Below are 13,275 nucleotides of genomic sequence, written 5' to 3'. Positions count from 1 at the left end.
CAGATGGGGCGAAAGGGCCTTCCGATTTCTTGTACCCAGACTTTGGAACACTCTCCTGGAGGACCTTAAGGGTCTTTCTTCCCATGCCCTCTTTCGCAAAGCACTTAAGACCTGGCTCTATCAAGAAGCCTACCTGTAACCCGCCCCTTATCCTCCTCTGATCAAACAGTTGTACCACCTTTCAGCGCCTTGATGCCTATGGGTTTAGTTGCGCTCTATATATCCAATTTCATTCATTCATTCAGCACCCTGCAACTCTGGAGTGATACTCCAAATAGGATAAGATGGGAATAACTCATCTGGGTGATGTATGGCCTGGCATTCACATTCTGATGATTCAAGAACTACGGGAATGGTTTAAACTTTCCCACAATAAGTATCATAAGTACCTACAGTTACAGGATGCCCTCACCACAGACATTCCCTCTGACACAACAATTCCCGAATTTAGTCCCCTTGAGGCCAAACTTCTGACAGCGTGATGCGGCTAGGGATCCATCTCGCAAAGTTTATCCATCCTTGGTTATTTAATGTGTCCAACCACTTCCCTAAACTTAAACAGAAATGGAAGGGCTGACTGGGTGAGCTGGACAATGCAGAAAGGAGGGAGGCTTGCATGGCCCTTGGGGAAATAACCATATCCACTCGCTTGCGCCTGGTTTAACTTAACCATCTACATATCACATACATGACCCCTGTACGGTTGTACCAGGCTGACGAAATTCCCCAGCCTACTTTCTTTCACTGAGCAGCTCATGGACTTGCCTTCTTCCATGTTTTCTGGTCCTGTCCCATGCTAGCCTGCTATTGGCAGAAGGTAGAGTGTGAACTCTCCTTGGGACTAGACAAGACACTAAAGCTTACCCCATAGATTTCCCTGCAGGGGCTTCTTAAAGAGCTTGGCAGTGTGTGTTTATTGGAGTGGCACTGCTGGTCGCCATATGGCACATAGCTCGAAAATGGACCTCAGCAACCCTATGCAGTGGCTGAATGAGGGGCCAGGGTGGATTGGTTTTCCCAACAACTACTACTACTGTGGCTCGTGGATGTCCACAAAAACACAAACAAATCTGGGGTGGGTGGCAGAATTATCATGGACTGTACTGGGGATTGATTCATGCTGGCTATCTATACTGAGCGGGGTTGTTGATAGACGTGGTGGCTTTGATTTACCATTGTGTTTTAATGTATGCTTTGATAACAACCTGATTATAAGTAAGGAAAGACCTGATGCGCTAAATCTTAGATCTTATCTGAGCAGTTCTTGGGTACACTTTTACCCCAAACAAGAACATACCTTATATAAAGTGTAGAGCATAGTTTATCCAGCAGCTTCCCTGCTATTCGACGTTAAAAGAGCTTCTGGCATAATGGGTCATTGTTCAGCTTTGGCGCAGTTAGCCCCAGGGCTTTACAGGCATGTCTAGAATATCAATGGCCTGAAGCTCAGGGACGGTGAATATGATATCTTCCTTTAGAAGACTGTTCCTGAACCTCTTGTTATCTATGGGGAATCAGATATAGTGCTCAAGGTTCAAGAAGATACTCCCTACTAGGGAAGGGTTCCAGTTAAAAGATACTGAAAGGACCAGCTCCTTTTCCTCCAGGCTTGTTGGATGCCATTGAAAATGAAACATTTTCTCTTGAAAGGAAATGAGTTCAAACATGCAAACACTGGTGTTTGTGAGGCACCACTCTGTTCAGGTCCTACTACCATTTGTTAAATAATTTTTCATTCTCCAGTCTTATGTGCGGCTCAGCGTAGAGGTCTCTTACACACCTCTTGCACTTTCCTTCCTGTGATCCGTTTTGGGCATTTTCATCCTTTTTTCTTACTACACTGTCTGCCACTGGTTTTGTGGGTGTCCTAGGCTTCCTGGAGTTTCTCATTTGAAACTTAAAATAAAGTTTAAATGCCTATTTTGATGCTTTTAGGCTGAGCAGCTTAATGATTTGGTAAAATGCCATAAAAGGTTTCCCATCAAATATGTCAGTTCATTCTGACACCATTTGGTTAGCATTGAAAGTGCCAAATCACTAAAAGTATCAATCCCTTTGAAACAGTATGCCCATGTATGGAAGGAATCAGCATGGGCATGAGTGTACATTAGTAGTGTGCTAGAAAAAAGTGGTGGTAGTTTCAGAGGCGTGACTCTGCACAGAGTGTGCTTTCCCTGCAGTTGCTGTGTTTATTTATTTTTTGAGGGCATATGATTGATTGATGTATCTATGCACTACTTTTATTTCATTACATTTCATGATTTCTATAATTAATGGTCACTTGGTTATTGCGAAACAATGTGTAGAGAATCTGTAGGTGATGTAGTCATTAAAATGTCCATCTTTAAAAAATGTATGTAGGGTTCTATAGTGGACCCTTCAACGAAAAAGGTGAAATTTGATTCACTCTACTCCTTGTTATACATATATAATAACTCACAAATCTGGTAGTGACATTACTGTTATTTTCAAAGACACATCTTCTTTAAACCTCCTAAAAGTCACCACGCTATCTCTTTCTAAAGCTCATCTGTGGATATTGTAATATCAAGCCTTTGTTAATTAGGTTGTATAACACATCCCCAGTCATAAATAATTTTTTGTTGAAAAACTCTTGGACTTCACAAGCAGACAGCTCATCTCATAGTGTGAAAATGTATTTCATGTAGACCAAAATCTTCGCTGGGCTAAGTTCAATGACTCTTATATTGTGACTTTAAAAAGTTCCTAAATGAAAACTCCTACGAAAGCATTGTGATGTACCTACCTATAGCAAAGACATTTTTGTACTGGACCTAGTGATCTCCAAACAAGACCACATTCAGATTTCTAGCTCCCTTCCTGTAGTAAAGCCATCTCCCTGTTTCATCTCTGTCAGTCTATTATGCCCACATGCATCAAGGCTTTTTGCATTCGCAAACGGTGCGAATCGCAAAATTCGGCCGTTTGCGAATGCAAATCCCTTTTTTGGGATGCATGAAGCTTTTTGGTTTTTTTGCAATTTAATAAATCGCAAATTATTTGCAATTTTTAAATTGCGATTGCATTTAAGAAATCGCAATTTTGCGATTTCTTAAATGCAATGCATGATTTTTTTTTAAATTGCGAAATTGCAAATAGGAAGTGGTAAATTAACATGAAGTTAACCTTCATGGTAATTTGCGAAATTTTCAAAAATGCACAAAAGTGCATTTTTGAATGTTTCATTTTAAACACAGACATGCCCTTGGGGTATGTGTGTGTGAAAAATGTACTTTAAGGTTCATTTCAGGGGTGCAGGGGGGGGTCCTTTGGACCCCCCCCTGCACCCTTGAAATTGCAATCTCATTTTGTGATTCCTTAATTGCGAATTGCAAAATGAGAATGCCTTTACATTCATTCCTATGGGCCTCTAGGCCCATGAGAATCAATGGAAAGGGATTCCTTAATTGCGATTCGCAAATTGTGAATTGCAATTAAGGAAAATTAAGGAATCGCAAAAATAATTGCGATTTTTTTAATGCATTGCCGTTTGCGAATTCTTAATTTTCCTTAATTTTCGCAATTAAGAATTCGCAAACGGGAACATTGATGCATGTGGCCGTTAATTTCGTATCAATAAGATTCTATTCACTGTCTGAGACATCAAGAGCATAGACTAATCTACTTATGATGCTAGAATCTGGGCACTTTTTTTTTCACCGGCCCCAATATTGTTGAACTCCGTGTTAAAGAGAATTCTGCTTCCTGGTTCACTAAAGGCGTTAATGCCTTGATAAACAACTCTCACACCGAAACAAGAGGTGGACGAAGTCCTTATTCAATATGAAAATCACAATTTTAAGGCTAACAAGAGAGCCTGATGAATGACTAAGTCTGCAGTCTTCAGAACAAGAACCTAGCAATCCCTCTTAAGGAAACTGAGTCCATAGCCAGCACATTGCTAACAAGATACAGGCCACCAGAAACGGCATGGCTAGTCTTCGTTCTGCCTCCGACAACAGTTGGTGTGAATCCTGATCAGGAAAGCTTCAAAGGTATCTGTAAGATACGACGTTCGACTTGCCAGTGATAATGCCAAACTTTTGCAGTAGTCATCTGACTCCATTTCTCCCTTCCCTCTGAACCAAGGAAAATGCTGAGCCATTAATTTCTTTATTTGAGATCATAAATGCCTGTGACCCCTGTATGTACAAATGCGATGAGGACTACATGTTACTTGTCATATGTTGTAAGTGTAATAAAACCCAATAAAAAATATATTAAAAAACAAAAAGGCACCTTCTTTGTAGCCTACATATAGAGAGGCTGCTCTGTACGTTTGTGAGCCGTACCTGCCCATGGCCGTAGGGCTGCTCTGGATATTTCAGGGTGTAACCATAGGCAGGCTGAATTAAGAATTTCTGTCCAGCCTATAAGAAGGCTGCAGTAGGCATTTGTAGCCATTATGTGCATGGTGAGGCTGTACTGGTCACTCAAGTTTTTATCGGCACTTCAGAAGCTGCACTTTCAGCTGTGTCTGCGCCCTGAGAAGCGGCACTGGGCCGTTAACATTATACAGGCCAGTGGGGTGCACTAGTAGCTTGAAGTCATACCTGCACATGGGGAGGCCGAATTGAGCGTAGAAGATGAAACCTGTACATTTAGATGTTGCCCAGGGCAATTGTATCTATAAATATGTTATGAGTTTATGATCCTTAACCATAGCATTTGAAGTTAAACATGTGCCTATTAGGCTGCTCTGCATATATCTGGCTTTATAACATGCTTACATCACCAAAGGGGCTGAAAAATGATGCAAAAATTATCTGAGAAGCTGTGCTTTTTAAAGTCCCGTAAAGTCCTGTTCTTTCATGTCTGCTTAGTGCTTTCTGAACTATTTGCAAACTCCTTTATCTCCTTCCATCATTAAGTGGAAGACATTCAGTTGTATCTAAGAATTGATAGCACATAGAATTTTAATTAACTTCCATCCTGCCTGACTTATTTGCTCCTGGATGCCCTAATTGCAAAACAATGTGAACCAGCACACATTTGAGGCTCTCCTATTCTCATAGTATAGCTCCATTCGTTTTTCTAAGTAATAGAAGGATGAACTGCCAGGACTAAACATTTTTCCTAAGGCTAAAATATTGTCAAAGCCCCTTTGTTTCAGGTTAGTCAGATCTTCAAATAGTCGTCCCTGTATTAAGGACATTGCTGGAAATGCAAAATGCCTATTGAAATTGTTGTGAAACATCAAACCATGGTTCTTCTGTCAGGATCAGCCCCACAGTTCTAGTAATATTTTGTATTGAGCGCAACGCTGCAGCTTAGAACACTGCTTTAAGCAGTTCTCCACTCTTTTGGCTATGCTTCAGACTTATACCAGGAAATTCAACTGGATTGCTCCTGGTCATGAGTCCCTCTTATGGTTACATCTCTACTCTTGCTCTACCTGTAGAACAGCATGCCCCACATACAAGGTCGTCCACCACAAAACACCCCTTTATCATTCACATAAACGTGAGCTATAAGCCACAAATAGTGCTCAAAGAAGCCATTCCCTTACCTTCAACAACTGACATTCCCAGTTTCAGGAAAATGCACTCTTAAAAGAACTTTCTCCAGCAACCGTCCCAGAATCGGTAAAGCTGTTAAAATCTCAATCCCTCCCTCCAGATTTGGAAAACCAGTCTAAAATGCATCATGCCCCATGATTAAACCTCCTTCCTGGTAGTCCTACTTGCTTCACAGAATCTGTAGGGCCTGCTGATCCTTCCTTTTCCCAGCACTGAAAACTACCGGGTCAGCTTCCAACCCCTTAGGGGATCCTTTTCCTCCTTCTCGATTCTGCTATTTCTTTAGGTTTTTGATTTACTCTTCTCTTTGTTGTTGATTTACTCTTGTTCTTTGTTCTTTGATATATAGAATATGCACTTTAGTATATAGCCTCCAAATCTCTATTATGTCTATTCCAGTATTCTAAGGACTTGCCTTTTAAGTGTTGTTTCTGATTGTGGTGATACTGTACTGCTTTTTCTGTGCTTTATATTGCTCTCTTTCTTTTTCTGATGTTTACTTTCTTCTACACTGCTTAGTGTATCTGTTTTACCATTATATATGCAATGCAGTGTCACCATGTTGGGATTTTGAAGAACTATAAAATAAGGAATTTACTAACTGCGTTTGTCAGTGAGGAGAAGGTGGTATGCATTATAGAGGAACGCACAGATTTTAATGCTAAGAATTTCAACAGGAACCCATTCCTAGCACAAAAGGTTTAAAGAGAAGAGGTCAGCTCACAGACGACATCATCATTTATGATGTCACGGACGACCTGGAGGGAGAGGGAGAAGGAGAAGGAGACTCTTCAAATAATCACCACACAGTTGCAAAAAGTAAATACACATCGTCTGACATTTCCAGGTAAGAAAAAAAATAAAAATGTGCTGAACTTAGATCATTAAGAAAATAGTTAACTTAATGTAGATAAAAATGTCATGAAAATGATACAATGTAATTTGTTCCATGGAGAGGCGGGCTACCTTCCAGTTCAGGAAAAGCCCTATGACAATTCTCATATGTTAAAATTATTTGCACCATTGTTGAATATTCGAATTGCTATACGGATACGTTTATTATTTATCTTTTTGTTTAACTTTTCTAAAAATCCATTAACAACTTTTAAGTGACTATTTTTGTTTCCTTTCACCATGCACTCTCAGACTTGGCTACATGTTGGTAACGTTTCTCAGACCTTGCCCGAGATGTCATAGGGATCCAAACAAAGGGTGCATTGCCCGACCGCCTTCTCGTAATTTTAACAAGGTCCCCACTAACCTAACGTCATATGTACCTTTGACAATTCACTTTGTGAACTTCAAGACCAATCCTTGACAATGATTACCTCACACAGACCCAAATTACTGCTCATACCGCAGTATAGATCTTTCATCTGATCCTACTACACCATGGCCGAAAAATCAATTTGCCATACATGCCCAAACACAATAAAACTGGTGCAAAAAGGTGCACTTAACTGCCAAAAGAAGAGCCAATTTTCTGGCTTCTGCTCCCTCAGTTTCAGTGTGCTGTTTCTGAGGTTTACAAAGACCACTCCAGATTGCAAAATACATATGAGCCAGCATTTAGAGCTAGATACTAACATTTGCATATGTGAAAAGTGTCACTAAGATATGCTCTAGAGAGCAGAAGAACCCTGATATTCGCTGTGCTCTAATAAATGTGAGGTCTTTGGTGAAACACACAGTTGAATGTGTAGAATTCTTAGAAAGCCATTATGTGGATATGGCTTTTATCACTGAAACACGGGCAGAGGCTACTTGTAACCCTGATATGGCGGCTGCATCCCCTCCCCAGGTTATACCATTCGCAGGCTGGATAGAACTCATACGAAAGGGGGAGGGTTAGCAATATTTCTTATAAATATTGTCTCCGCCTCCTATTTACCAGCCTTCTTCAAAGACTGTGAAGCACTGCTCTTCAACATTGAGCTCTCAAAAAATCAATCCTTTAATGGATAATTGATATATCCTCCACCGGGTTTTAGAACACTGTTTCCACAAGACATTCATCTTCTTTTGGAATCATGCTCCCTTAAAAATGATTTTATATCCTTGGTGATTTTAATTACCACTTAGAAAACACTGTAGACAAAGACACTGATGATCTTATCGGCACCATGACTGGTTTTGGTCTATCTCAAATAATTAGCAGCGTGGGCCACACTCTGGATGAAGTTTTTACTGATAATCGGAATGTGACATTTTTAAAGGCTCTTAATTTAATTTGGTCTGCTCACACAGCTATGATTTTTACAATTAATGTTTTTTCCAATTATATAAGCACATCTAATGCCAGCAATACCAAATCCTTTCAACTATGGCATAAACTTTGAGATTCAGACATGAGGGCTGCTTTATCTGTTTCTGAACCGGTGGTCTCAGCAGATCCTGACACAGCCCATAGAGAATATGAACATTGGATTCAGTCAGTCACTGATAATCTTGCTCCTATGAAACATAAAACATCTAAAAGGACTAATCCTTCAGCTCCATGGTACAATTCAGGACAAAAAGCCTCTAAACAACACTGTCGCAGATAGAAGAGAATATGGAGAAAGGAATACAACGTAATAGAAAAAGAAAAATATAAGCAGTGCTTAGCTAAATATAAAATACTCACCTTAACTACCAAATCAGATTATTATATGAAAAAGATTGAGTCCGCTAAAAACTCCATTAAGGAGCTCTTTCGAACGATTATTAAACTAACTACCATCCCAACTGCTAATTTTACCTCAGGCAATGAAGACTTCTGTAATGCATTTGCAATTTTCTTCCAAAAGAAGGTTCAGGACATTTAAATTTTATTTATTTATTTGTATTTATTTATTTTATTTTATTTTTTATTTTGAAGGTTTTATATAGAGCTAGCTCCGCCCGAGGGTATCAGAGCGCTTTACATCAGCAATGGAAGTACACAATAAAACAATACGGTATTTGGTCGAAACGGGTTATACAGATGGTCAAACCAATAAAAATACAGGGAATAATTTAGGGAAAACAATAGTGATAAAAGGTACATATAGGAAGAGATAGAGAAGCAAGTTGCAGGAACCAGAATGTTATTATAAATAGTAAATGTAATAGTAGGTCAAGGAGGATTCAAAGGACCTAGTAGGTAGTGAGAGGTAAAGAAAAGGGGGGAGAGGGAGGCGACAGGAGAAAAATGGGGGGGAGGGTGAATGGGGGAACGGGTAGTAGTCTAAGGAAGGAGGAGGAGAGGTAGTCAGAAAGGTGATCCGGGATTTAGTTTCCCCAAAATTTAGTTAGCAAATGAGTTTTAAGGTCTTTTTTGAATCTGGAGTAAGAGGGGTTGCATAGAAGGTCTTTGGGTAGGGCGTTCCAAATGGTAGGGGCCTTACCAGAGAAGGAGCGGGATTTCGAAACAGCTTTTTTGAGTAGGGGGGGGGGTATGAGAAGAAGAGTGTTGGTGCTTCTCAGTGTTCGGACACAGCCAGCTTTTTTAAGTTTAGTTGAGAGGTAGGATGGGGTCTTCTGGTAAAGGGCTTTGTGAGTAATACAGGCAATTTTATATGAGGATCTACCTTTAATGGGGAGCCACTTGAGGGACTTGAGGGCAGGGGAGATGTGGTCCAAGCGTTTACAGTTTGTTATTAGCCTGGCGGCTAGGTTGAGAACTGATTTGATGGGGGCCAGGTGAATTTTGGGGGTGCCAGAGAGAAGAGCATTACCATAGTCTATTTTGGATAAAACAAGAGACTGGATAATTAATTTGAATTCTACAGCTGGGATAAAAGGTTTGATTTTTTTGAGATGCCGGAGAGAGAATAGTGCACTTTTTGCTGAGTTTTTGACATGGGAATTTAGTGTGAGTTTATTGTTAATGGTGATGCCGAGTGATTTAACCGAATCGGCGAGGGAGAGAGAGCAGTTTAGCGCATTAAGGTCGGCGATCCAAGTTTTGATGGGGAGAGGGTTGTTTTTGGGAGAGAAGAGGATGATCTCAGTTTTGTTAGGGTTGAGTTTCAGATGATTGTTGTGGAACCATGTTTGGATCTTGGTTAAGGCTCTGTTAAGGTGCAGGATATCAGCATGGGATTTTATTTTATAGTACAATTGGGTGTCGTCAGCATATATGTGGTATTTCTTGTTTGAGTATCCGGGTAAGGGGTTCCATAAAGAGGTTATAGTTTTTCTGCCAATAGCCAAACTAGCAAGCTGCTCTTGTTCGCTGATCCCTTAGTGAACACCTATTCTACCCTTCAGAGAATTTACCATTCTATCAGCGGAGAAAGTCAGACAGCTGATTATGGCTACCAAGTCAGGATCTTCACTTGATCCTTGCCCTCTGACTACTATTCAGATGGTTCCTGATATTATTGCTGGACATTTAGAAAAAATCGTTAATGTAATGTTTCTTAAATTGTAAATTGATACCTGTATAGCGCACTACTCACCCGCAAGGGTCTCAAGGCGCTTGTACGAATATCGCTGTGGAACCCATCCTGGCTTTCCCTGTGAGGTGTCCACTCCTGGGCACCCCCAAGGTGGAGCCAGGCATCCTTAGCGTTGTGGGGGCCGTTGTGAAGATTAAGCAAGCTATTGCCCAGAGTTGCAGAGTGGGACTCCATGATTGGAATAGGCACCGAAGCGAGAATTATCAGGTCCGTGGAATTTTGAGCCCAAGACCCGCCGAGGCGGGGAATTGAACCCTGGTCCCGGGCTAGACCTCTGCATCAGGGTCTGCCGCTCTAACCATTGAGCCACACTTCTCCACACCTTACAGGCATATTTCATAAGGATTGGAAAAAGGCATCAGTCCTATAGCAAGGCTTCCTTTTCCAGCCATGTTGGTGGGAAAGGCTATGTGCTTACAGCTAGCATCCTTCATTGAGCAGCACAGCTACTTAAATGTTACCCAATTTGGGTTCTGAAGTAGTCATGGCACGGAGACAGCCCCTATTGTGGTCACAGAGGAAATCCAATCCACCTTGGACAGGGGTGGCAGAGCGACTCTGGTCCTGTTGGACCCATCTGCTGCTTTCGATACGGTTGACCATACATGTTTGGACAACCGGTTGAGCAAGTTGGGGTTTGAAGATTGTGCATTAGCTCTGCTTCAGTCCTTTCTAACTAATAGGGTTCAATCTGTAAACTTAGATGACTTTACTTCAGAACCTTACACCTTACCTTGTGATGTTCCCCAGGTTTCATCATTAAGCCCAACCCTCTTTAATTTATATTTCACCGCTCTGACAGTGCTTATCGGATCATTTTGGTTTTCATTAGTGTCCTACGCTGATGATACCCATATCGTGGTGTCCATTTCCAGCGCAGGTCATGGCATGGAGGAATCCTTTCAGAACTGAATGTCTGAAGTCAACGATTAGATGGGCAAAAATTGCCTTATATTAAATTCAGCCAAAACAGAGGTGATGTTGTTTGGGCATAGTGCATCCTTCTGGACTCCTTCTTGGTGGCCGCAAGGCTTTGGAACTCTCCCAGTCCCAAAGAATAAAGTAAAAAAAACTGGGAGTCTTTCTGGATAATAGACTAACCTATAAAAATCAGGTCAATGCAGTCATCTCCTCTTCTTTTTGCGTTTTAAAAACTTTAAAGAAAATCAGTCACCTAATTCCATTTGACCTATTATGAACAGTAGTCATTGCACTGGTTCTCTCTCTCATTTACTACTGCAATGGACTTTATCTTAATCTGCAAAACAAGCTGACGTCAAAGTTACAAACTGTCCAAAACTCCGCAACTAGAATGCCCATAAACCTACCCAAATTTCATTCTACAACCCAACCTCTAAATAAGCTTCATTTGCTCCCTATAAAGAAGCGAGCCATTTTCAAAGCAGTATGCCTAGCTTTCAAAGCCTTAGCTGGGACAGGCATAACTACCTGAAAAAGAAGTTCAGATGGTACATTCATAGCAGATCCCTTTTGTCTAGCTCTGAAAACAAACTAGTGGTTCCCTCACATAAGCTGGTCTCCTGGGGTGGCAGACGTTTTGTTAGAAACAGAGCACTTCAATTAAATGATTTGCGTCTAGATATAAAAGCGCCTCGCACTCTCCTGATATTCAGAAACAAATTAAAAACATAGCTCCACTGCAAGTAAATATACTCCATTTTTTATCACAGGCCAGCGCAAAGACGCCTCAGGGCACACGAAAGCTCTATAGAACCCAAAATCAAATAAAAAACCTGCTCCTCTGAAGATGATAAACAGTAAACTCCTCATCCAGCTATTTTGGTTGTTGAGATTCTACACCTTATGAAGTAAAATCCTACCATCCTGTTAGTTGCATGTGTAAGTACCAATAAGTCTACCTCCGAGATTGATACCAGGTAGCAACGGTCTACCTTTAGGATGATGTCTGTTGCTTGAGCCACTATGGTAACACATGCAAAAAGAACAATTGATAGACGGAATGATGAACAATGTCAAACACTCAGCCCCAGCATGGTCCTATGCACGCCATGCCACTGGATTTAGGCTATCCTGGCTGATGAGGGGGGATACCCTGAAAGTGGTCCTAAGATGGTTGTTTCAGATGCAGAGAGGACCTTGCCTAGCAGTCCAGGATGGACTGTTCCCATGAGCAACGGGGCCAAGACTGATTTGTGTTTGGCAGGGTCCAAACTGGGGTGGCGTGGTGAGCAAAATAAATGATGCATTTCCGCCCAGATCTCTGTACTGGGGGTGAGTGTTTAACATTGTTCAGCATTTCTTTCATCAATTGTTCTTTTTGCATGAGGAACCATGGTGGCAGTACATTTCCTTATGGACCTTCTCGCAGCACTTGACACCCTGTAGCAAGGAATATTCTTTGGGGGCTCTAGACATTGACTGGACTTGTAAGCGCCTTCTCTGACTAGATTGGATTGTTGATTAAGGCAATCAGAATAAACTGGCTATGGCAATGCAGGGTCTTCTTTGGTTGCACTGTTCTCTAGCGTTTGCCTTACTACTGACACTGCGTACTTCTTATACCATTGTTGCACTGTTTATGGTTCTTTCAAATGAATCCCAGCAATATCCAGATGAAATACACTTTTGCTTTTGACACTACTGAGAAGCCAGCCTGCTTTGAAACACGGAACTGATGCATCGCCAAAGCTCAGACTCTATCATGCAACCTCAAACTTAATGCTAGAAAAGGAAACAATTGTCTGCTTCTGCAGAAACAGTACATTTCCAAATTTTGGAAATCTTGAAAAGTACAGTCTGGCAGATTGTTTACTTGAGCTTTCCCAGGCTTAGTCTATATAGATAATTTCAATCAGTCTTTTCACTGATTTCCCATCATCTCATCCCTACTTACTCTCCCTTCCCCCTTCTCAACTACTTATTTGGTCAGGACCAGGTTCTCTCGACTCACTGAATTTCTGTAATGAGACCAGTAGTATGTACCCAATCTATTTCAGTAATGAGACCCTCGTTTTTTTTTTATCGCAACAAATTTTATTGTTGACCAGCAATATGAGCCCAGGAGAGGCAAGGGCAACACATCATATACATGAGATGGCATTGATAAAGATGCCAATATTTTACAATAAGTTTGGTGAAGAATAAAAGATACATATGACTGAGACAAACAAAAAGAAACATCGTAAACCAAGAACAACAGTGTCACAGCTTACATACATGTAATATGTTATAATGACTCCGATTGCGACATATATGAGCAATGAATCAGGGTGTGCGTATCCAGCTGGTGATTGTCAAGGCAGATCATCGGCACAGGAGGCTGATATATA

At 41.0% G+C, this 13,275-nt stretch overlaps 1 protein-coding gene across 2 annotated transcripts in view; it reads left to right on the top strand.

Annotated features, from left to right (window-relative positions):
• The window catches only part of LOC144763143 (heat shock factor protein 2-like), a 406,222-nt gene that overhangs the window by 300,071 nt on the left and 92,876 nt on the right, over positions 1-13,275 (top strand). For both annotated transcript variants that reach the window (XM_078648463.1, XM_078648462.1), the window contains exon 8: positions 6,218-6,387. In XM_078648463.1, the coding sequence (XP_078504589.1) occupies positions 6,218-6,387 (170 nt within the window). The remainder of the gene's footprint in view (positions 1-6,217; positions 6,388-13,275) is intronic.

The sequence above is a fragment of the Lissotriton helveticus genome, chromosome 6 (genome assembly GCF_964261635.1).
Source record: "Lissotriton helveticus chromosome 6, aLisHel1.1, whole genome shotgun sequence".
In the NCBI taxonomy this organism is placed as follows: domain Eukaryota; kingdom Metazoa; phylum Chordata; class Amphibia; order Caudata; family Salamandridae; genus Lissotriton; species Lissotriton helveticus.
The sequence above is the reverse complement of the archived record's forward strand: the minus strand, read 5'-3'. Positions and strand labels throughout refer to the sequence as shown.